Genomic DNA, 25,458 nt, shown 5'->3' with positions numbered 1-25,458 from the left:
CCCTTTGTCCGAGGAGCGGGTGTTATGTGTCTGAGGTAGGCCCACGTGGATCCGACACCATCTTATATCATGGGCACCTTTCCTTAAGTTGCCTTCTCATTTACACAAAAACCTTTAACACACATTTGAGTGTGTGACAATGTTGGATTAGTTTCTCTGAAACTGCTTTGATTACCAATTCTGCTTCACCTAACATTATCACAATTCCTTGAACACCACGCACAAGGTCTCAAGTCACATTGTGCAAGTGTCGTTCTATTTTTCACTCAAGGGGTGACATGGCTATCTATTGTCCAAAACAATGATGTTTTACACAGGACTCACAAGGATGCTTTTCTCTATAAAACAAGCATTTCTAAGTTGAGGCGGAGGAGCTCTTTGCTTATTTTGGTGACGTCTCTACATGCTGATGCTTTTGCAAAGCAGCTTGCTGACTTCTGCTTGTGAGAGTGCCCAGCTCGTGACCAAGACTAGGACTTACATTCTTTCCCATCAGGTAACCGGGGTTGGTTCATCCAGTACGGTGATTATTGTCTAGACACAAATAGTCACTCTAGGCACTTAGGTTAGGGATTGTGACCAATTTTATATATTGTATTTTATGCCTGCATATATACATTAATTTACCAACAAGGTGGAGCTTTTTATTCTGTTCACCATTCTGGTGCTCTTACTAACTTTCATTTGCCTCTGTCTATTGGTCATTGCAGCAAATATATTTTGTACAAGAATCACGTTGGTTCAATAAAATATTGAAAATGTCCCTCTGTGTATTTCTTGTATATTCCTCTTGAGAGTACCAGAGCACCAGTGACTGAGCGAAAAGGTTCTAACTCTGTTACCACACTTCCGGGTAACAATGGTTGTCATGTTCATAGGTTGCTGGAAATAATTTGCTACCAGACTAGGTTTAGGGAAGCTTATGGTGGCACTGTAAACTAGCTGACCTATAGGACAACATATCCTGGGAGGGTGAATAGAATCACAGGTACCATCAAAGAACTTGAAGCCTACCCCCTCCCATTCAAAGGAAACCTGAGCCACCAGACATTGGTGCTAACTGTTGCCTACAGCAACTACTTGTCGGACCATATAAGGGACTACCTGCTTTGAAGACACCGCATGGCACCAGATGGTTGTTACGCTGACCACTGTCTCTCTCGGAGCCTCCACCCTTTGCCTCCACCCTTTGCCTATTAATGGCAACCCACTGCCTATCCTTATTAGTATTATCTGGCATGAGAGTTCTCTGCACCATTTCACTGTCAGCCAGGGACAACAGAGTAACCTCAGATGTATCCCCACTACTATCTGGGACCAACTCCTCCCCAATTGCTACAAAAACCATCCCCTGTGGCTACCCACCTGTGGGGGGCTGTGCCCACTTGGGACACTTGGGATCCCCCTTGAAGTGTCCTTCCCAATTATTACAAAATACTTCAGGGGTCCCTTCCCTGCAGGCTTGCCTGTAGGTAACCACTTCTTTTTCTCAACAGGGTGTTGGGAATCATTACCCTGGAAACTAGTTTGGGGTCCTTTGGAGAACCCCTTACTTGTATTTGTGTCCCCCCGCCTTCTTCTGTCGGGGACCCTCCCCACCCTTGGTAGGATCTCCCACATACGACTTCTTGTGGACCCTGGTGCTGATCCAGCAGTTCGTCTTCTAGCAAACTTCCTGGGGTGAGAAAGCTTAGTGTCAATCAAGTACAGGCACAGCTCTTGTAAACAAAGACTAAACATGTGTCCAGCCCCTGATAATCTGTTACCTCACTGCCCTTCGCCCAACCATCCCGTGCCCTGCAGAAAGAATCAACAAACTCTACCGATATCTGAGGGACAAGTTTTACACTTTCCCTGAACTTCTGCCTGTATCACTCTGGGGTCAGATCATATGTCCTGACTAGGGACTCCTCATGGTGAGGTACCTTGTCTTGTCCTCCTTTCCTAGAGCCAGCAAATTTCCCCTCCCATCCACAGAGAAATGCTTCCACAAATCTCTCTCAGGGATCCCGAGCATTTGCAAAGCTGTCTCGTATGCCTCAAACCATCAATGTATATCATCTCCCACTCCATAATCAGGCACCAAACATTTGGGTATGTGTACCACCCCCTATGAGTATACTGAAGATATGCTGCCACCATCTGTGCTGATCTCAGCCCTCTTGGCTTTCAACTCCAGCTCTTTCAAGCTCAGCTCCTGCACTAAAAGCATTCTCTTCTCCTCCATGGCCAATTTATCATTCTTCATTGCCAACTTATCTTTCCCCAAATCCAGTTTGAGCTTGGCAAGCTCCATCTGTAGCTTACTTTCTTCCCTCCTGTCCTCTAATTCTGCAGGGGATAGGCTTTTAGAGGAGCAACTGCTCCCAGTTCTGGAAGGAACTCTTCCACCATTCACGCTGACCTCTGTCCCACAGGCAATGCCGGCTCCTCCAGCCATCCCAGATGCAGGCCTTGTTCCTCATTCTCCACAATAACATTCCCATCTTCTGGGTGCAGACAAGGCCCTCAGCGCCTTTTGCAACAGGAAGTCAGAAGGCTAAATAATGGGGAAATCATGCCAAAAGATGCCAGGCTTAACAACAACATTTTGATGAATAGGAAATCGGCAATAATTCAATATTTTGTTTTTCAGTTCAAAAACAGGTTTCGACTAATATTTAGTTAAGGAAGCCGAATTTCTACAGAAGAATATAGAAGCTCTTTGCAGGGAAAGGAATGGCAATTATGCCAACAGAAAATCATTCCACAAATCCTACAATTGACAGATGACATCAAAATAACTATAATGAGTCCTTCATAGACGAGAATATAGAATTCCTTTAAAGAGGCAATTTGAAAAAAAATATGCTGTTCATAACACTTCAAATCATCATTGTAAATTGAAACAGCTTTGCTGAAACCTAGAAAACTAAAGGAAACAAAGCACACAAAATATTGTTGTAAATATAAGTAGTCTGATATGAAATATCCTAGTCTGCATAGCACATTCTAAGTGAACCTTAAATAGGCTAAGTGCTGTTATTGATGTCTAGATTAAAGGTGTCTCCCTTATATGAAAAAATGTACTTGGAGATATTGCTACAACATATGACCGCATATAACACCTTGTTATAAAACAGCTACGAAACACACGTAACAGATACCCACCACTTGATGTTTGTGGCTCTTCTGTTGATGAATGCTCTGTAATAAAAGAAACAAGAGAGAAGTGAAGTTAGACATCTTTCTTGGGCCCATTCACTTGCTGCAACAATGTTATTACAAATGAATAATATCTGAGTATAAGTGTTGTGCCATTTCTCCTTCCCTGAATAGAGAAATATTGTTGTGTGTCACCGCCCTTTTCTTTGTCGCTTTTCTGTGATGGACAGAAATATGTCAGAGGGATCAGCAGTTTATGCAAACTGAAAGCATATATGCCAGAGGTAATTACTTTTCCCTGATTAGGTCGTGGAAAGGAGGAAAATAATTTGCTTCTAGTTTAAGCACATGTTACATGACAAAATATTACATGCCTTCCACATAAAGGAAGGCTGTATCAGTCAGACCCCCAACATATGTATGAAGAAAGCGGTGAGAACGTGCTGAAACTGTTGCTGTTAGTGAGTCTGCAGTTTTTGCTTGTCTTGTCCCTCTGTTCCCTAAACCCACTAATCCCTAATCCACTATTACTTCTCCATAGACTAAAATTGTCCATAGGCCCCCATGTTAAGGTAAATTTTACTCAACTGTATAAACATCAGGAAAATATTTGTGATCACACCTCAGCCACAGAAACTGCAGGGAGTGTACCAAATGCAATAGAATGGAAACAATCATTGTGTCCTTTCATTACAAGTATGTTTCAATGCATTAATCTCTTTTCATAGAAATAAGTAGTTTAATTCATGCATCATGTATATAGCCTAGTTTAGGATTATGGTGTGCAGACAGAATATTGAGCTCAAAATATCGAGTTGCACAAATATCGAGTCAGAAATATTGTGGTTCAGAAATATCAACAGAAATAATACCACGGTCAAGAATATTGACTTAAGGTAAGTAATATCGATTTTAAAAATATCAAAGTGTTTAATATTGTTCGCAAAAACATAGTTGTTAAAAATATAGATTTTTTAATTAGTGTTATGTATTTTAGTATATGTTTTAAATGTATGTGATGTATTTTTTTTGTATAAGCATTGTTTGTATTTTTAATGAACGTGTTAAATTTCTAGTAGCTATTAATTTAATTTGTATTTGAATGTTGCGGTTTTTGTCCTGTAGCAGGTTGTAGGTTATAGGGGAATAGGGTGGGAAGACATTTACTTATATTAAATTAATTAATTATTTTTTATTTATTAATATTTGTTTAATTGAAATGGTGTATTGTTAAATGTGTAAAGTAATGTATTATTCATTAATTAATAATGTGTTGTAAATGAATAATAATTATTTAATTTGTAATTAATTGTGGTAATTGTGTAATTGATTTAGGTGCGTGTTTTGGTGTTGATAGGTGTTAACGGTTGGAAGTAATTTATTTTTAATTGATGAATTATAGTTGGTTGTTAATTAATTATAATTATTTATTTGGTAATTAATTTTAATTAATGTTAGGTGTACGTTTTGGGATTTATAGGGATAAAGGGTGTTAAATAATTTTATTTGTATTAATAATTATTTGTTTATTTCATATTAATTTAATTAATAAAAAATATATTATGGTAATTGTGTAATTAATTTTAGGTGTGTGTTGTGGTGTTTATAAGGGTAATGGATGGGAAGTAATATGTGTTTAATTAATTAATGTATAGTTATTAATTAATGTTATTTATTTTTTATTTTTGGGGGGTAATTGTAATTTTTTGGGGGTGTTGTTTTTATTTTTAAATGGGTAAAGGGTGGGTATTAAATACATTTTAATTACTTTATAATTGCTTGTTAATAGTAATAGTTTTTAATTAAAAAATTATTTTTAATTGTGTTTTATTATTTTATCGTTTCATTTTGGTGTGGACATTATAGTGTTAAAGTGTGTGTAGTTAATTAATGTTCATTAGTTTATTTTATAATATTTTTTTAATTATGTTCATTATGGAAGTAAATTTAATTTAAAATGTTGAAGTGCATTGTTGTTGGTGTGGTGTTATAGGGTAGGAAATAAAATAAATACATTTTTGCAATAATGAATGTTTTTTGTGTGTAAATATTTACTAGTTTAAAGTAATATTTTTTTACATTTATTTATTATTTTATTTTATATATTATTCGTAGGTATTTGTTATATGTAGTTAATATTATAATATGTTTTCTTTCTATATATTTAAAATATTTTTCTAATTTTTTAATAATATTTATTTATTTTTATAATTGTTCTTAATTTTTTATATATATATGTTTTAAACTGATGGAGTGTGAATAGTAATTTTTGCCTCTCTGCTATCCAACACTTTCCCTACTGTTGCACTCAATGGAGTGGGAGTAGTAATTTTTACCCCTCCACTATCCAACACTTTCCCTACTGTCTCACTCATTGGAGTGGGAATAGTAAATTTTACCCCTCCGCTATCCAACACTTTCCCCACTGTTGCACTCACTGGAGTAGGAATAATAAATGTTACCCCTTTGCTATCCAACACTTTCCCTACTGTTTCACCCATAGGATTGTGAAATTTAAGTGTAAATATTTTTTAATAGTTTAAGTTTTCATTTATTTTAGATTTTAGTTTTTTATATTTTATATAGGAGTTGATATTTTTGTTGACTATATTTTTTGCTCAATATTTTTTATATTGATATTTATTATATCAATGTTGTGTCAGTGAACCTAGGATTATATCCCCAAGAAGTGGACACTATGATCCAGTCTGTCTATATCCCCAGGTATTCAATCCCATGCACCTGAGCTCAGTCTTCCAAGAGTTAATCCCAGACGTTCACAAAAAAGATTCCCCATTCACAACTTAGAGCTGTATATAATAGACTAGAGGGCCGAATACGATGGAGGATGGACTGGGGTCCGTCCGCCATCGTGGGGGGGACCGGGACCGTCCGCATTACATGCGGCAGTCCGGCACACCAAATCAGGATGCAACCGCCACCATGGTGGTCGCATTCTGCGTTTTCAACATTGCGGCGGGTGTGCAGCACCCGCTGTGAAGTTAAAATGGCATGTTGTACATTTCACTGCACTACGTGGCAGTGCACCCACACCTCTCCCCAGCACAAGAAGGGCCCGCAATGGGCCCCTGAAACCAATCTCCACCAGCCTTTCAATGGCGGTGTACCCACCACGGAAAGGCTGGCTGGAGACAGCATCGTGATCTGGCGGACGGTGCCTGCTAGGCACCGCCACCATTTCATTGATGCAGACTGCTCCACCAGGCAATCGCAACGATTGCCTGCGGTGGTTCGTGACGGACGGTCTTTGCGTCCGCCGCGGTCAGAGATCGATTCCCTCCGCCATTGTAATGTGGCGGGGGAAAAGCGTGGTCCAATTGCGGAAGGACCGCCACCGCATGACTGGCGGTGATGGGCCTTCCACAATCGTAACAGGCCCCTAGGTTCGGTCCTTAAAACGAGGCCTTCCAAAAAGAGCTGTACAGTGAAAAATAAAATCCCTTTTCTGTTGAGTCTTTCCACATAAATCTGGATAAGTCTTTTGTTCTCTTGTGGCCACATGACCCTTTTAATTTATTTTGAGACCCGTTATAATCGTCCACTAATCTCGCCTTTCATCACTTCCTGCTCCTCGGTGCTCAAAATGTATGTGTTTGCTCTTCTAATTGAACCAAAGCTGCTACTACTAGATGGAGGAGTGTGGCTCAATGGTTAGAGCGGCAGACCCTGATGCAGAGTTCTGGCCAGGGACCAGGGTTCGATTCCCACCTCGGTGGGATACCGGGCTCAATTTCCTCGGACCTGTTAATTCTCGCCTTGGTGCCTATTCTAATCACGGGCCCCACGCTGCAACTCTGGCCAATAGCTTGCTTAGCCTCCACACCGGCCCCAAGAGCGCTAAGGAAGCCTGGCTTCACCCTGGGGGTGCCCAGGAGTGGACACTTCACAGGGAAAGCCAGGAGGGGTTCCACAGCGGTATGAGTATCAGCGCCAGGAAGCCGCATAGGCGACAGTGCAAGGTGACCGTCTGGTGACAGTGCGCTCTATAAGTACCATGACATTTACATTTATATTTACAGATCACTCTATCAAGTTTCTTAACTTGCCACTCCTCTTTTTTCTATCACTACAAATAAGCACACCTTACCTACCAGGTCCACTACACAGCTGCCTGTGAATGTATCATGAAGCACCGTGCCAATAACATACCTGTGGCACCTCTGGTGTCCTCTGCTTTCCCTACAATGGGTCCACTTAGAAACATTTCCGACCATCACTTATGGAGTTTCTAACTTAAGCTATGGGAACCCCCTGATATCACAAGATTACTCAACATGTGCACAAGTCTGTGTAAAACGGCATAGAGGCCTTTAGTGGAAGCTATAAAGATCACACAAGTCATTTCTCGGGACATTAAGTCAAAAAATCCAATTGTGGGTGATGCTGCTGACTTCTCCTCTTGAGAATCCATGCTGCTGCAGATTTCTTTAAAATAATATTTTGAAGCAATTACAAGAACACTCCATATTTTAGGATTTAGGGCCTATTTTAATCAAGGGGTTCTAACCATTTGTTGTCTTTGGGGAAATGTATTGATCGATAAGGGCTAGAGTACCCTATTTCAGCTTTGCACAAGTAAGTTGAAGTTGAAAGGGATTTATTGAGCGCTCTATCACCGAACGGTTTCTTGGCGCTGTGGACAGAAACTGAGACTGAGAGAGAAAGAGAGGAGAGATTAGGAGGGGTAGGCTAGAGAGAACAAGTGGGTTTTAAGATTGGCGCGAAAGTTTGAATAGGATGGGGTGGATCTAATCACGAAAGGGAGTGAATTCCTGAAACGAGGAGCAAGGGTAGAGAATGTGGAGTCACCAGATTTCTTCTTACGAAAGCGAGGAACTTTGAGTAGAAACTGGGTGGAAGAGCGAAGGGTCCTGCTGGGGACATATGTGTTTATTTTAGATCTGATGAATGCGGGGGCAGTGCCAGCCAAGAACATGAAGGTCAAGCAGCCCATCTTGAAGATCGAGCGTTCCCTGATGGGGAGCCAATGCAGAGTCTTTAGCAAAGGTGATGTGATTCGATTTGGGCAGCCTGTAAATGAGGCGAGCCGCTTGATTCTGGATGAGCTGCAGACGGTGACATTCATATGCAGGAATGCCGACATAAAGGGCATTGCCATAATCCAGGCAGGACGAGATGAGTGCTAAAATGATGAGTTTGAGGTGTTGCTTCGAGTTATTTCTAATCTCAGCTTTATCAGCAGGTTTGCTCATGTCATTAACAATCTCCACATAGCACACCTTACATTCCAGCACCACTCTTCAAACCTTGTAGACTTTCCGTCTAGAGCCCCCCTTCTACACCGCTCACTGACACCAAGACATCCATTCCCAGCTGTAGCTTCATATAAGTGCTACTCTCTGAGGCCCACAGGTCTCTCTACACAGACCCATTCCGCTTCCCTAAGCATACACAATCTGTTGACATTTACCTGAGCAGATGACGCTGGCATCCTGCCAGTGCCCACAGTTGTGGTTGTACCACCCTCTGTGACTGCAGTGCCACAAGTAGTCTTCGTAGCCACCACACTGTACGTCATCCAGGAGAATGCTCCCCGCACCCTGTCCAAAGTAGGCATGTGTTGGGGCAGACAAGACCCGGCCGCATCCCAGTTGTCTACACACCACCTGTGCATCGGAGAAGTCCCAGTAGTCATGACACACGGTCCCCCATTGATGGCTGTACAGAACCTCAACGCGGCCCTCACATCTGTGATATCCACCCACGAGCCGAAGATGTAAATGACCTGTTTAAAAAGACAATCCCACATCATAAAAAGACCTTCAATTGAATACATCAAGTACAAACCCTTGCAGAGACCAGGTAAGCTACAACAAAGAGTGCCAAAAAGCAAGATTTGATTAGTCTGAACATGAATCCAAGGCCTTTGACAGTTTGATGAGACCTCTGCGGGACATTTTAGCCTCAGGGTTTTCAACCATCTCAGCATAAAACAAGCATTTGCAATGCAATCGGTCTCGCATTTACGTCAGTTTCGTAAAGGCGACACCTATTGCATTACTAATGCTAGTTTGTACAAACACCCATGCCACGCTTTAACTTTAATATCGGCCGCACCCCTTTCTTTACACGAGCCATGTCTAAAGAAAGAGGCGTGGCTGCCATTGAAGTGAAAGTGCAGTGTGTGGGTTTTTACAAAACAAACGCATTTGTTTTTCAAGTTGACAAACAAATGCTTTTTTTGGTAAAAGCAACCAATGCTATGTTTTTACTTTAATGGCGGCCTCGCCTCTTTCCCGAGACTCGGCTCGTTTAAGGAAAGGGACGCGGCCTACAATAAAGTGTAAGCGCTGCTTAGGACAAATCAATCGGATTACTCCCCTGCCTTCCGCGGGAGCTACAGACAAGCCTGATATTTTAAAAAATCATTTACTTAGCACAGCGCTCGCTCGCGCTTTTTTTAACTTCCCTACCTGTATTCAGGGACCTCTCCCTTGACTTAGCCTTTCCCGCGCAGCCGCGGTGGACGCTGCAGCGGCCTTAGAACCACCCGCCCGCCGCCTTCAGCGGACGCTCCCCGGCCACGCCCACTCTTCTTGGCCACGCCCACCTGGGGTCCTTAAAATAGGAGCTGAATACGAGCTCGCATCAATCGGATTACTCCCCTGCCTTCCGCGGGAGCTACAGACAAGCCTGATATTTTAAAAAATCATTTACTTAGCACAGCGCTCGCTCGCGCTTTTTTTAACTTCCCTACCTGTATTCAGGGACCTCTCCCTTGACTTAGCCTTTCCCGCGCAGCCGAGGTGGACGCTGCAGCGGCCTTAGAACCACCCTCCCGCCGCCTTCAGCGGACGCTCCCCCGGCCACGCCCACTCTTCTTGGCCACGCCCACCTGGGGTCCTTAAAATAGGAGCTGAATACGAGCTCGCATCAATCGGATTACTCCCCTGCCTTCCGCGGGAGCTACAGACAAGCCTGATATTTTAAAAAATCATTTACTTAGCACAGCGCTCGCTCGCGCTTTTTTTAACTTCCCTACCTGTATTCAGGGACCTCTCCCTTGACTTAACCTTTCCCGCGCAGCCGAGGTGGACGCTGCAGCGGCCTTAGAACCACCCGCCCGCCGCCTTCAGCGGACGCTCCCCCGGCCACGCCCACTCTTCTTGGCCACACCCCTAAGCGGCCCTATTAATCATGTGCCTCCACCGTACGCGCAGCGGACGGGCGCAGCGGGCGCGCCTAAGGCAAGCCCGTCTGCGCCCGTCCGCGACCAGACGGGCCCAGGGCCCCTAGATGCTGCCCGTTTCATGTCATACTCGCCTGCCTCACTCAGAAACCTCCAGAAGTCTTCCTGCGCTTTCCTATCCACAACCTGGGACCGCTTGGTGTCTCTCGGCATCGCAGCCGAATTGTCTTCTCCCACACTCACTCACGCACCTGTGCCGCCCCCTGCTCTGCCTGAAACCCGCATCCGCATACTGTACCTTAACACACGCTCTCTCCCCCAACACCACACTGACATCTTCCTCCTGCTAACCGCCGATAACCCAGATATTCTGCTGCTCACCGAGACCTGGCTGTCTGATCTGTCCCTCCCTGACATTCTGGCTGCTCTACCCCCTAACTACTATCTGCTGAACGCCAACCGGCCTCACGGTCGCCGTGGCGGTGGGGTGGCAGCAATCATCCGCAAAGATCTACCCCTTATTAAGTCTTCATCATTATGCCTCCCTGATGTCGAAAATCTCGTAATCAGCCTGCCAACCGAAGCCGGTGCCTTAACTCTTATCATCCTATACCGCCCCCCCACTCCCATGCCTCTGTTCCCTGCCGCTCTTTGTGAGCAGCTTTCTGCCCTAATGACTTCCTCAGCTCGCGTTGCCATATATGGCGACTTCAATTACTGGTTCAACCATGCTGACGCCGGTCCCCATGCTACCGAATTGTTCGAGGCACTTTCCGGCCTCAACTTGACGCAGCATGTTACCTCCTCCACCCACATTGGGGGTAACATTCTAGACCACATCTGGACACAAGGGGTGTCGCTTTCTGGCCCGACCATTTCCCCTTGCGTCTGGTCAGATCACTCACTGATTGAGTCATCTATTCTTATAAAGGGCCTGGTCAGGCCCCCCCCTCGGCACAGAGGGTTCGCTCGGAATTGGAAGACTCTCGACTCATCCGTCTTCCTCTCCTTACTCGCTAAGACTCAGCCCCTACTTCCCGACACCCTAGATGTCAACACCATGGACGCCAACATCTCAGATTGGCTCACGACGGCTAGCGACGTATGTGCACCTCTCTCCCGCTTTTCTCGCACACACCCCAACAAGTCCCACAAATGGTATAACTCCACCCTAAAACTTCAACATCTGGAGCTGCGCCGACTGGAGCGTAGATGGCGGCGCAATTATCTCAGCTCCGACAGGGAAGCATACGTTTCCGCGAGCAAAGCCTACAAAGCTACAATCATCTCTACCAAGACCACTTTCATCTCTAACAGAATTTTAACAGCTCCTAACAGATCCAAGGAGATCTTTAAAGTCCTTGGCGAATTGACATCGGACGCCAGGACACTCCCGAGCTCGCCTCCTTCTTTAGAATCATGCACTGCTTTAAATTATTCTTCATTGACAAAATTATTGCCATCAAAAATTCCATTCCCCACTCTCTTCCCCCGATAACAGCAGCACCATCTCCTGCCAACACCTCCACTCTTTTTCAGTTCCCCGCGCTCGACTTGGAATCCCTTGCTAAACTGTCCACTCGCGTGAAATCTGGATCCCCCAAGGACTGTTGCCCCCCCTCTGTGTTCCGCGATATCTGTCACACCCTCCCACACTGCATCCTTCCTTTACTCAACTCTTCCCTTAATTCGGGCATAGTCCCCAGCTCATTTAAAGAGGCCGTACTGGTGCCCCTCTTAAAAAAGCCAGGCGCTGATCCAGCGACCCTGGCCAATTATCGTCCCATATCCCTCCTGCCCTTCCTATCTAAAATCCTGGAGGCTCACGTTACGACCTGCCTCTCGCATTTTATTGAGGAGTCCAACTTCCTGGCGCCCAACCAGGCTGGGTTCAGACCAGCCCATTCCACCGAGGCTGTGATTCTCGCCGTGTTGGACAACCTCAGACGCAATGACGACAGAGGGCAACCCCAGGCATTAGTTCTACTTGATCTATCGGCGGCATTCGACACGGTGGACCATAACATCTTAATCCACCGTGTCGAGACCGCCAGAGTCCGTGGGGTTGCTCTGTCCTGGATCAAATCCTTTCTAGAGGAGAGATCCCAGGCAGTCAGTATGGGCCCTTTCCGCGCCACCAGTGTTTCGTCATCCTGTGGGGTCCCTCAAGGATCTTCCCTGTCCCCTCTCCTTTTTAATTTGTACCTCCAACCCCTCCTTCACTCTTTAGGTAAGTGGGATATCACCGTGTTTAATTACGCGGATGATTTACAGATTATTTTTCCCCTCACCTCCCCTGACGCTGTCAATAATTTTCAGACAGCCTTGACACACATCCAGCAGTGGATGAATCAAAACCAACTCAAGCTCAATCCGGGCAAGACTGAGCTCCTCCTCCCTGGGAGAAGCGCCCCTTTTTGGGGCCCTCAGTACTGGCCTATTGAGCTCGGAACACCTCCTTCTCCTGCTGAATGTGTAAAAAGCCTCGGGGTCCTGATCGATTCCGGGCTCTCTCTCAAGGCACAAGTGAGCGCAGTAACATCTGCCTGTATGTTCCAGCTTTACGGGATACGGAAAGTCGCTCACTTCCTGTCGCCTGAAGCTTTGCTGCAAGTCCTAATAGCCCTGGTGATGTCCCGGCTGGACTTTTCCAACTCAATTTATTACGGTCTCCCTAAATCTCAGCTGTCCAGGTTACAGATCGTCCAAAACCAGGCTGCTCGGCTTGTCTTCAAGATTCCTAAATGGCAGTCTGCTCAACCTTTACTACGTCAGCTCCACTGGCTACCAGTCAGCGAAAGAATCACTTTCAAGGTTCACTGCCTGGTTTTCAAAGCCCTCACTGGCCCCTCCCCTGCTTTCCTTAAGTCCCTAATCACCCCCTACTGTCCTTCTCGCACTCTGAGGTCCACCCACCTCCAGCTCCTAGTCGTCCCTCGCTTCAAACTCTCTAGATCGGGTGGCCGCAGCTTCTCTTGTCTGGCCCCCAAGCTGTGGAACTCCCTCCCACTCTCACTCAAGTCTTCCTGCTCCCTCTTCTCCTTTAGGAAATCCCTAAAAACACTACTCTTCCCTCTCCCTCACTAATTCTCCTCCTGTTGTTTCTTCCTTTCCCTCCTCCAAATCCGACCAGCGCCAGGAAACTCATGGTGACAGTGCGCTCAAGAAATTCGTTATAACATAACATAACATAACAAAAAAATAGTTTCGAAAAACTGCGGCCCTGTTTGGCGCTGCAAGTAAAGCAAAGGCACGATCGCTACTATCTGCGTGGCATGAAAATACATAATAATAAAGCTGTTGCGAGAGAAAGCGTGTCCTGCTGTTCAGGCATGCGAAAACCCTTAAACAAAAGAAATAGTTCTTGAAGGATGTAATTGAAGCCTACTGAGCAACAGCACAGATATGAAAGGGGATGTCCTCATGGGAGGTTACAATTGAAGACAAGTCAGTACTAAGGAGGTATTAGCAAGCCTATTTAAAAACGACCAGCCAGCATTTATGAAGGACAATAACACAATGTGGGAAGAGAGTGAGCGGGGCTTCAAGCGCATACTCCAATACAGCAGGCTCGCAGAGCAGCGCTTGCGCTGCCCAGGCTCGACTTAAAAACTGTCGTATGACATAGTGTACTGAAGGAAATCAGCAGAAAATGATCATTTCTTCAAGAGGTTCTCACTTGTGTCTCTTGTTCTAATGATGGGAACTCTTGTATGGAGGCGCTGTTATCAACAGCGGGTCTATAGATTAAAGCAGGATCCACGGATCACTGAATTCACCCACTACTGTAATGCAAGATCATCACTATATTAATGCATGTCATGTGTACAAAAGCAGAAGAGAGAAATTAAGAAAGTGGGAATGAGAAGCATGGAAAACAATGAGCAAGGGAAATGAAAAGAACCTGCACAGGTCACATAAACAGTTGGGGAATGTGAGTTGTACACGGAAGAGGCTGAATGAAAAGTAGGCCGGCTCATACGAATGCGTGGGCACCTGAAGGAAAACAAATATAATAGTAGACGAGTCACCCTTTTCTCACACTGTTGATCGGTCCTGGCTGCATATTAATTAATATAAAACTTTATGCAAACAATACAGTCGTTTTAAATGTTAAAGTTAATTATACTTTTGTCAGCAAACAATCCCTTCTTGTGCACAACTACTAAATAACATTGGTACATTCGAACTATTGAGGCGAACAGACTCTCAAGCCGTAGCTATGAATAGTACATCAAGTGTAGTATCACCGGGGCTGAAGGGTGCGGTCTGTCTTCAATTATGACTTTATTTCAATATATAAATGGTCAGTCGAGGGTCCATTTGTGTTGCTTTCATTAGTTCCAGTGGTACCCTTGTAATATCGCAGATTTGCTCCATAGGTGAACATGCTGTTTATCACTTTTAGAGGGAGAAAACTAATGTTACATAGTGAAACATTCACATTTTAAAGTAAAAAACAAAGCCAAACTTTTCCGTTTGTTATTCAATGCGGTAAATTTAAATAGCGTTCATATTACATGACAGCTATTGAGGCATTTATAAAAGAATGAATTCTGGCCATGCTGGCAGACCAAGGATCATCTCCAGCCTTGGATTTGCTAGTTCTGCCCATCAGCTTCTTTTACAGCGAATAGCAAATGTAACTTTACAGGTCTCGCTCTAAAATAGACCAGGTCCTACCTTGACAATAGGTCACAAGCTAGGTTATGGTTCCATATCAATTCTCGCTGAATGCGGTTCCTCAGGGCTCTTCCTGTAGTCCAAACCTATTTAACGCATGTATCCTTTCACTGGCTCTCCTAAGCCACACATATGGTCATACTTTTATGGGAAACTGTCAGAACAATGCAGGCAGAGCCACTTGTGTTCCGACTACACAAGCGCTACCACATAAACAATACAGTTGTTTTAAATGTTGAAGTGTATTGCCTTAACCACGCATATGTTTGGTTAAGGCAGTGCATGGTCTAGCGGATAGCTCGTGAAGGCAGCCAATCAGCAGGAAGGGTCAGGAAAGGATGTGACGTGGTGAGGTAAGTGAGACTGGGTTTTGGGGGCAGTAGTTTGTATTGTTGGGGGGGCTCTGGGTAGTTTTCAGGGGTGTGGTAGGGGTTCTGGGTAGTTTTCCTGAGTGGGGGGATATGGGGTAGTTTAGAGGGGTTTAGAGGGGTAGAGGGTTCTGGGTAGTTTTCAGGGATGGGGGTTTGGGAGCTTTCAGGGCGGGGGGATCTGGGTAGTTTTCAGGGCTGAGGGTTTGCATTAGTTTTCAGGGCTGGGGGTTTCGGGGGAGTTTTCAAGGCTGGTGGGTGGTTCAGGGTAGTTTTTAGGGCTGGGGGGTTTGGGGTAGTTTTCAGGGCTGGGGAGGGGGTTGTTTTTTAGGAGGGAGGGGGTAGTTTTAGGTGTCAGGGCAGGGGCTTTGGGGGCTGTTTTAGGGCTCAGCGCGGGGGCAGGGATCGTAATACTTTTTAGGGCTTGGGGCAGGGTAGTTTTTAGGGCTCAAGGGGGGTCAGGGTAGTTTTATAGGGATATGGGGAGGGCAGGGTAGTTTTTAGGGCTCTGGGGGAGGTTCGGGTACTTTTTAGGGTTTAGGGGAGGGCGGGATAGTTTTTAGGACTGGCATTCGATATGCTGAATTAGAAAAAGTAATACATTAATACATCCATAAGTATATGGAAGGTATATAGATGCATAAAATAAATTAGTATTTGTTTATTAAAGATGCATTAACTAAACTCCGGCTTTCAAGTGATGTTGTAAATAAAATTAATGACTTATATATATATATTTTTTTTTATATATATTTTTTATGAACAACACTGAGCACTTTGATTTAAAGCACTTTATGTAAATAACCTGCTTTAAGATGGCCGCCATGATTTTTAAAACGAATGTAGCGTAAGTCCTGTTTACATGTTCAAGAAAAAATCACATGTTGTATGACGATTTTAAGTACATGCGTAAAAATTTGAGAACTGACATTGAGTAAGCTGAAAGGTGAAACACGTTTGTCAGATGGGGGGGGGGGGGTTACAATAAACACCAGCAAGGAATTAATCCGTTTGTGCTCTCCGTTTTTTCGGTTTCAGAAAGGCTGCTGAGTTGCAGAATATATATATATATATATATATATATATATATATATATATATATATATATATATATATATATATATATATATATATATATATATATATATATATACACAATTATTTTTGTAATTCAATAGTGAAGCAATTGTACATAAAAATGTATGACAAAAGATTTACTTAGTTATGCAGTCACTTATATGCATGTTAAAACATAGAATAATGTAACTATCAGTAATATGTACATTTTCTTCGCAGAACTCATGAATATCTATATTTTTTTTGGTCCAGGGAAGACCTGGCCTGCAGTTCGGGCTGGACTGTTCCCATGGGAACAGGGTCAAGACTGATTTGCATAAGGCTGGATCTAAACTGAAATGGCATTGCATGCACAAAGACAATGGATTTAACCTAGATCTTCGACTGGAGGTGAATGTTTGATTAATTCAGCATTCCGTCCATCATCTATTCTTTTAGCATCTGCATAGTTATTGTGCGTGAAATTGACAAATCCGAGCTGGTAATGACTTCATGTTGATGATGAAAAGCATGGGTGAGATGATAGAGCCTTAAGGAACCCCTGCTTTTGTGAAAAACGGTTTGGATGAGAAAGGTGGAGTATGGATGACATTTGTTCTGTTGCGAAGGTAGGATGCGATCCAGTCTAGAGCAGTCCCCTCTACGCGAGCTTCTTAAAAGTCTTGAAGGTCTTCAAGAGTTGCTGTGTCGCTGTATATGTGTTAGGTGTTGTGGAAGAGAGAAAGCTTGGCATTGGAGTTTGTTCATTTGTGTCATCTGAAAGTTGGGTGAATGTTTGTATTTTGTGATTGCAAGTATTATGAGCTGTTGCACTTGAGAGATTTTGTGCTGATATGCGTGATATGTTTTGTTTTGGAGAAGTAGTAAAACGAGGTGCTGATGTATTTGTTTTATGAGATGGATTTGTTTGTATAGTATTGTTTGTGAGTGAAGTTTGTAAGGTAAAGGGGGTGAGTAGAGTGTATGTTGCGTGTATGAGGAGATGAATTAGAGTTAAGAATGTCTTAGACTTGTTTGCTGCAAGATGTAATATGTGTTGTGCAGTGGAGTGTAAGTGTTGTGCTGTTGTGTTATTATGGTAGAAAGAATAGGAGGGTGTTGGTTGGAAAAAATGATAGTGGGCTGAGTATAGATTTGAGGTGACAAAAAGGGGTCCGTTAGGAGTAATTAGAGCAGGGAGTGTGTGTCTGGATGGGATATAGTTAAATATGTTGTGGATTTGGGTTGTGTTAGTGATGAGTGGATTGGTTAGTGGTACAGGATAGAGTTGTGTACTGTTTGTAGGTGGTGGTGCAAATGTGTGGTAGTGGGACAGAAGGTTGTATAGGTGTGGTTTGTGTGGTTTAATAGTGGGTGCTGAGACATTACATTTTGATAGGGTTCGTTTGGAGTAAATGAGTAGAGTACATGTGCTGTAAGTGTGTTACTCTGGTTGTGGATGGGGTAGGGTGTGTACTGGTGTATGTAACATTGGGAGGCATTTCTGGCCCTAGTCCCAGCCATTCTCTAACAAGCTCAAACAGGCAACTTCCCTTGTCCTCTCCATCCTTCACCTCAAAACCAGATTGAGACGCCCTGACCCCTGGCCATACATACCCCTAGTAATCAGGTGACCCATTCGGCCAGTGGGAACCCTAGCCCTAACCCAAACCAATCACAACACTAGCCATAAGCCCTAGGACCAATAGGAAACCAGTCTCTTACAGCCAAAAAAAGCCCTAGCCCCAGCATCCAATCAGACATGAAACCCTAAGTCCTAAATCTAGTAGAAAGCCTAACCCCAGCACTAGTCCCAACGCTAGCCCCAGCAGCCAATCATACAGGAAACCTTAAACCCTACGTTCAATAGAAAGTCTAATCTCAGCCCTAGCTCCAACTCTAGTCTCTGCAGCCAATCATACAGGAAATCTTACATCCTACGCCCAATCCATAGCCCAGACACAGGAATAAATCCGAAAACCTACACCTTTCCACCAATCAGATCACTAGCCCTAAACCCTACATCAATAGAACCACTTACCCAGGAGCCAATCAGTACCCTCAAACACCAAACCTATGAAAACACCAAAACTAATCCAACAGAAACATCAGATGCAATCACCAATCATTGCGCACATGTAGCATTCAATAGCAGACTATATAAGGTACCTGCGATCTCAGGCAATGTTTGCTAGCCAGAGAGTTGGAAGCTGCTCCTCAATTCAGAATCTCTTAGGAGACAGACAGGCTCAATCCACACTTTGGAGTTCTGCAGGTAAGGGCCTAACAAACTTTGCCCTCTAACAATATAGTTTGTACAAAACTTTACTCACTCTCCTAGCCAAAAAACGAGTGTACAATCCCTAAAAGACACAGCTTAAACAGCAGATTTCTGCTGTCTCAGAGCACCCTCGGTTCACTCTCTGATGTATAATATCTCTGTTGCTAAGGGGGAAGGGGCGGGTAATCTGATTTCACTAACTTGTTAACACAAAATGGGAGCTGGGGTGGATTGCTTAACACACAGGTTTGAACACAGAGCAAGGGAGAAACTAGGTGGAAAAAACAGGTAGTCATGGGCTATGTGAAAAAACTGATTTTGGACTGCAAAGCCCACAATCCAATAGGTAAATTGAAACAGTGATTAGCAAGGAAAAACCACACATTTCTAAACAAAACAGGTGAAAAATTATGAAATCGCGGGCAGGTAAACAACTTCAATTTTTAAACTGTAATAACCACAAGCAAAACAGGTGTAGGGAACATTGCTTTTTACATTTCTGGAAAGAGACAGCACTAGTCTGCCTTCTTACCACCTCCTGGTCCTTGGTTCACTGCAATCTTCAATATGTGGTTTGCATGAATATATGTTAGATTTGTTTTGTGTAATGCAAACCTAATCAAAAAGCAAGAGAGCGCTGTACTGTGTCAAAGCAAAAGTCAATGAGTGTTTGGCAATATAGCTGAGTTCTCAGTAGCTGAGTTATGAGAGTGTAACTGGACTATTACTTTATTGTGATAGAGTGTTAGAAGAGGCTTGACTTGAGCTCTTAATTTGGAAGAGCGGTAGATGTGGGGTTCATAAGATATTCAATTCTTTATCTCATGCATTCATTTACATACATACATACATACAGTAACCATCTTTTCACTGTGCCAGTAGCCCTTCCCTTACAATGGACAGACACTAATGTGGCAGCATCATTGCATCACAGGAAAATCAATCAGCCAGCCTACCTCTTCTTTAACCCCTATTGGCAGGCAGCTCTCCTGCTGCTAGACACTCATGTTTAATTTCTCACTTGAGACCCCAGATCCTCCTATGCCTACTGCGACGTGGCTCTTCTACTACTGGGCAAGCACACCCAGATACTCTGAAAGTAAGCAGTGGCCCAGTGTTTTTTTTACCACTAGTGCCACAAACCTTTCCTACTGTGCCTTCTCACTAAAAACAAAAAGAACAATTGATGGACAGAATGCAGAACAATGTCAAACATTCACCTCAGTACAGAGATCTGGCCCTAAATCCATCGTTTTTTGCTCACCACGCCATTCCAGTTTGGACCCAGCCATATGCAAATCAGTCAACCCTGCACCCAATGAGAACAGTCCAGTCCGTACTGCTAGGTCAGGCCCTCCTTGGACTGGAAACAAGCATCCTAGGACCGGTTTCAGGCTTTCAGCCCTCATCAGCCAGGATAGCTTGACTCCAGTGGCATGGAGAGCACGGGACCCACGTCTGGGCATACCCATCCTACTCGGGATGAAAAATGCAAACAGAGCAATTGATGGACAGAATGCAGAACAATGTCATACATTCACCCCAATACAGAGATCTGGGACTAAATCCATCATTTTTTACTCACCATGTCATTCCAGTTTGGACCCAGCCATATGCAAATCAGTCTTGACCCTGCCCCAAATGGGAACAGCCCAGCCGAACAGCCAGGCCAGGTCCTCCCTGGACTGGAAACAAGCATCATAGGACCGGTTTCCCTCATGACCCAGGATAGCTTGACTCCAGTGGCATGGAGAGCACGGCACCCACATCTGGGCATAACCGTCCCACTTGGGGTGACAAATGCACAAAGAACAATTGATGGACAGAATGCAGAACAATGTCATACATTCACCCCAGTACAGAGATCTGGGTCTAAATCCATAATTCTTTTGCTCACCATGCCAATTCCAGTTTGGACACAGCCATAAGCAAATCAGTCTTGACCCTGCGTCCAATGGGAACAGTCCAGCCAAAATGCCAGGCCAGGTCCTCCCTGGACTGGAAACAAGCATCTTGGGACCGGTTTTGGGCTTTCAGCCCTCATCAGCTAGGATAGCTTGAATCTAGTGGCATGGAGAGCACAGAACCCACTTCTGGGCATACCCATCCCACTCGGGGTGACAAATGCAAAAAGAACAATTGATGGACAGAATGCCAAACAATGTCATACATTCACACCAGTACAGAGATCTGGGCCTAAATCCATCGTTTTTGTGCTTACCATGCCATTCCAGTTTGGACCCAGCCATATGCAAATCAGTCTTGACCCTGCGACCAATGGGAACAGTCCAGCCAAACTGCAAGGCCTGGTCCTCCCTGGGCTGGAAACAAGAATCCTAATACCGGTTTCGGGTTTTCAGCCCTCATCAGCCAGGATAGCTTGACTCCAGTGGCATGGAGAGCACGGGACCCACGTCTGGGCATACCCGTCCCACTCGGGGTGACAAATGCAAAAAGAACAATTGATGGACAGAAAGCAATAAAAACAGCAATCTTTTCCATACCTCTCTGCCACTAAGACCAAATACCCCTACCTTCAACCCCACTAACATTATCACTATTACCACCACTAACATTACCATTTCTAGGAACACCACTTTCACCATCACATTTATCACCCAGATTACCAATACTACTAATACAAACAACACCAACTTATTATCACAATCACCACCATCACCAATACCATTTAAATAGATATCACCGTCTCTAGAATTACCATCACCTTTACCCTCACCATTACAAGCATCATTATGACTACCACCACTTCCTTTGCCACCCTTATGTTTACTACCACCATCACCACCATTAATAACACCACTTTCACTACAACTAGCATTACCACCTCCACTACTACAACTACAACCACTATCATAACTACCGTTACAACCATTACCATAAATACTACTTGTGAGAGACTGGGTTGTTGATTGACTGGGGCGTGAACCCTGGTCAGCAACAACCATAATCCATTGCAGCGTGAATCACAAAAGTCACTACATTAACCTGGGCTTAACCCTGGGTGGCTAAGCACCAAAAGCAGTCAGGCGTCACTTAGAGGCAATGTGTAAAGTATTTATGCAGCACACAAACAGTAATAAAGTGAAAACACAGCAAATAAAAATCCTACACTAATATTAGTAAAATAGAATACATTTTACTACACTATTTGACACAAAAACAACAAAAATCCAATCAGTAGAACCAGAGCTAGGAATTTTTAAAGTCAGTGAGGGGCCTCGGGTTGGATCCGCAGGGAAGATTTCTATGTTGGAACTTTGGGCCTGTTTTAGTTTTCAGTGGATGGGTTACTCCATCACAATGGTCCCATCCGCAGAAATATTAATCCCATTATATGCTATGGGATTTATATTTCGGCAGATGGGATGTCTATCGCCGTTCTGATGGAGCAACCGATCCACTGAGATCCTAATCCAGCCCTTAGTCTCCTTATTGGAAGTCAAAAATCTTTAGTGGGATGAAGCAAAATGCTGTAGCTGAAGACGGTTCCAGGGACTCAGATACTCCAAGGGCAAAGGACTGCTGAGAAGAAGAACGTAGCGGGAGGAGCCTCAAAATCCAGCCAACAGGCGATGCACTTCAGGCAGATAGGCTCGCAGGTGTAAACTTTAAATTGATTTCTCTATTACTAGATAATTTAAATGCTAGAAACCCATGTAGTTTATCACTTTACCTTTGTCACAGGGACTGTAATATGGTTCTCTAGGAAAATGTATTATTTTCACACAATATGTCCTTGAGTAAATTCCCAGTTCTGGAAATGCCATTTAGTGGAAACAAACCTGTATCTCTCATAGTTTGGTTTTAACTGTCCATACAATTTGAGTGGAGACGTTTTTTCCCCCAATTCCAGTTTGTCTCTGAACTCATTCTTTGCCTTCAGGCAATCTGTTTTATCACCTTTATGCCTCTGTGGGCGTAGCTTAGAGACATTGCAATGTGTCACACCTACCTCATATAATAAAAAAATCATAAAATATACATACATGGGTACATTCAAAGATGCGATTTCGAATACTATTCTTCATTCGTTGATCTGTTAAACGTGAATTCACATTTTGCTTCTACCCGCTGAAGCATTCTAAACTATGAAGCATGTAATTAGGGAAACTAATACTTTAGTCCATGAGATGCTATTCAATTAAATGAAAAAAACTCTATTTCGTTAAAAAAGTAACATTGTAATTGGACATAAGGATGGATTAACTACTTTTCTCTATATCTTCTGTCTACTGCAATAGGATGTGGTACTAGAAGCAATGTTACCTATTAGAAAATAAATCCGTTTTTAAAGGCAATAATGTTCACAATTGTGCGGAATCAATAATTTTGCTAAGAAACATTGATGATTCCCATTCTTCTCAAAGCGAATATGTGTGATGTTGTGAGAAGACTGGTTTGTAGAAGGAGACAGTGTTTAGGTTATCAAAGCAGTGCTTCATATCTGGAAAAACTAACAATCCATCAGGAGATTTGAACCTTGTATAGATTGCTATTGAAGAAAAAAGAAGAATTAATTATTCCAGACGATCATGTTTAATCAGCGGAGATCTGTGACTTTTAAAGGTATCAGGAAATCCATTCTTTATTTGTAGGGGGGTAATAGAGCTTTAATCAAGTAAATAAGGAACTACTTAACAATACAGGGTTCAAGTAGATATGGTACTACTTGACAAACAGGGTTGATAAAGAAACATACTATGTCTTTATGATAGATGGGGCCAATTTGATGGTGAACAAAAATATGTGAATAGAGGCAAGATTGAACAAAACATGTATATATACACAAAGGAAGTAACAGTAAATAAGTACATACTTAAACAAAAGTCTTGTATAAAATAGCAGCTTGCCTTGTTACATAAAACAATTAAACGCTTATAAAATATTTCAATTGGAACGTGTACCTACCATCAATTGTTTCTGTATTTTCAATCATTGTGACATTGCCAACAGCTAGAGTAGAAATAAGGAATTAGTAGCCTGTCTGAGAAAGCATGTGGATTTCTGTGTAACTTGTATCAAAACAAACAACATATACAGTGGGCAAAGTATTCTAATTTCAGTTTATGAAGTAATTAAAAAAGACCATTTATTACAGAAAACAAATGTCATCAGTCCAATGAGACACAATTACCATTTTCATATTCATTGTCTGTTATATAAATATGAACTGCAACGTCCATACGCCTACTTTTAGCCCTTGAGTCTCTTACCTAAAGGTCTTGACTATTTTTTCAATGTAATCTAACATTAGCATCTACTCCATCCCGGCTGTTAAATGTTGCTCATGTTCAAATAGCAATAATGGCAATAATGTTCACAATTATACGTTCATACGTTGTCCGTAATAAATCATGTACTCTGAATGTCATTCTTACTCTCCAGGGCTTTGTGACACAAATACATCCCTTCTCCTGTAGTAAGATATGGAACAAAACTGTCCTACATATTGCGTTTATTACAATAGTTTTTTTACAAGTTGCTTTTCTCTTAAGATAAAATGTACAAAATAAAAAAGTGCATGCCAGTTTCTAGAGAGATCTTAGCACTGCTTCTTTTACTAAAGAGATTTATAGGGTGTCGTGTGTACACAGTCATTGCTAGGCAGACCCAGTAGACATTCTGATAAAGTACATCAAATACTGGCAACACCTTAATGAGTCTGGGGTTGCCTAGTCACTGGTAGGGAGGTGTTATCAGAGCAGTTCTTCATTTCTGAAAAACTTAATAATTCGTCAGAAGATTTAAACTTTGTATAGATTGCCATTAAAAAAAATAGTGTATTATTCCAGAGGATGATGGTTAATCAGCTCGGATCTCTCCCTTTTGAACATATCATGAAATCCATTCTTTGTTTCCGGGTGCCTGCATAGAATCTCGTGTGCAACCTATAGGGAGATGGTGTTTTAATCAAGTAAACTTGGCAACTTATCCTATGGTACTCCTTGACAAACAGGGTTGATAAAGAATCATACACTGCCTTTATGGTAGATGGGGCTACCTTTGAATGTGAAAAACAAGATATGAATAAAAGGCATGATTGAACATAACATGTAGATTACTCTGTGGCGCCGCGGCCAGGGCGACTGACGCTGGAATCTGGGGACCACGGTTCGATCCCCGGCTCCGGCGGCAGGTCAGCCCAGCACCATGTGACTCTGGGCAATAGCTCGCTTAATCTTCCCGACGGCCCCCAGCGCCTAGAGACCCTTACGGGTGATTGTGCGCTTTACAAATGTGGACTTTTTTTTTTTTTTTTTGTGGACTGGAAGTAACAGTAAATACATCTATACTACTATTATAAAGGAAGAACTTTGAACCTTTGAGGCGGGTAAACTCGGGAACCACAGCGCCAATCCACACACCCGATACATCATTGTAATTGTCAGGGTGTGCAGATGGACATAGGCTATATAAAGTAAAAAAATATAAGTTATTTAAAAAATTTACGAGAAAAAAAAAAGTAGTCCCATGGAAGTAGCGCCGGCCGCGACATGCGTGCCGACATCAGGAGCGCGGGGAGGAGCGGCGTTCAGGAGCGCGAGGAGGAGCGGCGGACATGAGCGTGGGGAGGAGCGGCGGACAGGCGGGGAGGAGCGGTGAGGAGCTGCGGACAGGCTGGGAGGAGCGGAGAGGAGCGGCGGACAGGCGGGGAGGAGCGGCGAGGAGAGGCGGACCGGTGAACTCAGGAGCGCGGGGAGATGCGGCGGATGAGGTAAGGCTCCGGGGGACCC

The 25,458-nt window shown here is 43.5% G+C and overlaps 1 protein-coding gene across 2 annotated transcripts in view; it reads right to left on the bottom strand.

Annotated features, from left to right (window-relative positions):
- The window catches only part of LOC144755238 (scavenger receptor cysteine-rich domain-containing protein DMBT1-like), an 855,855-nt gene that overhangs the window by 495,693 nt on the left and 334,704 nt on the right, over window positions 1–25,458 (bottom strand). Inside the window, exons 7-9 of one of the 2 annotated variants that reach the window (XM_078643952.1) lie at window positions 23,633–23,677; window positions 8,597–8,911; window positions 3,151–3,186 (exon numbers count right to left, since the gene is read on the bottom strand). In XM_078643952.1, the coding sequence (XP_078500078.1) occupies window positions 3,151–3,186; window positions 8,597–8,911; window positions 23,633–23,677 (396 nt within the window). The remainder of the gene's footprint in view (window positions 1–3,150; window positions 3,187–8,596; window positions 8,912–23,632; window positions 23,678–25,458) is intronic. The other variant, XM_078643954.1, reaches the window with a different exon arrangement.

The sequence above is a fragment of the Lissotriton helveticus genome, chromosome 5_1 (genome assembly GCF_964261635.1).
Source record: "Lissotriton helveticus chromosome 5_1, aLisHel1.1, whole genome shotgun sequence".
Taxonomy (NCBI): Eukaryota; Metazoa; Chordata; class Amphibia; order Caudata; family Salamandridae; genus Lissotriton; species Lissotriton helveticus.
The sequence above is the reverse complement of the archived record's forward strand: the minus strand, read 5'-3'. Positions and strand labels throughout refer to the sequence as shown.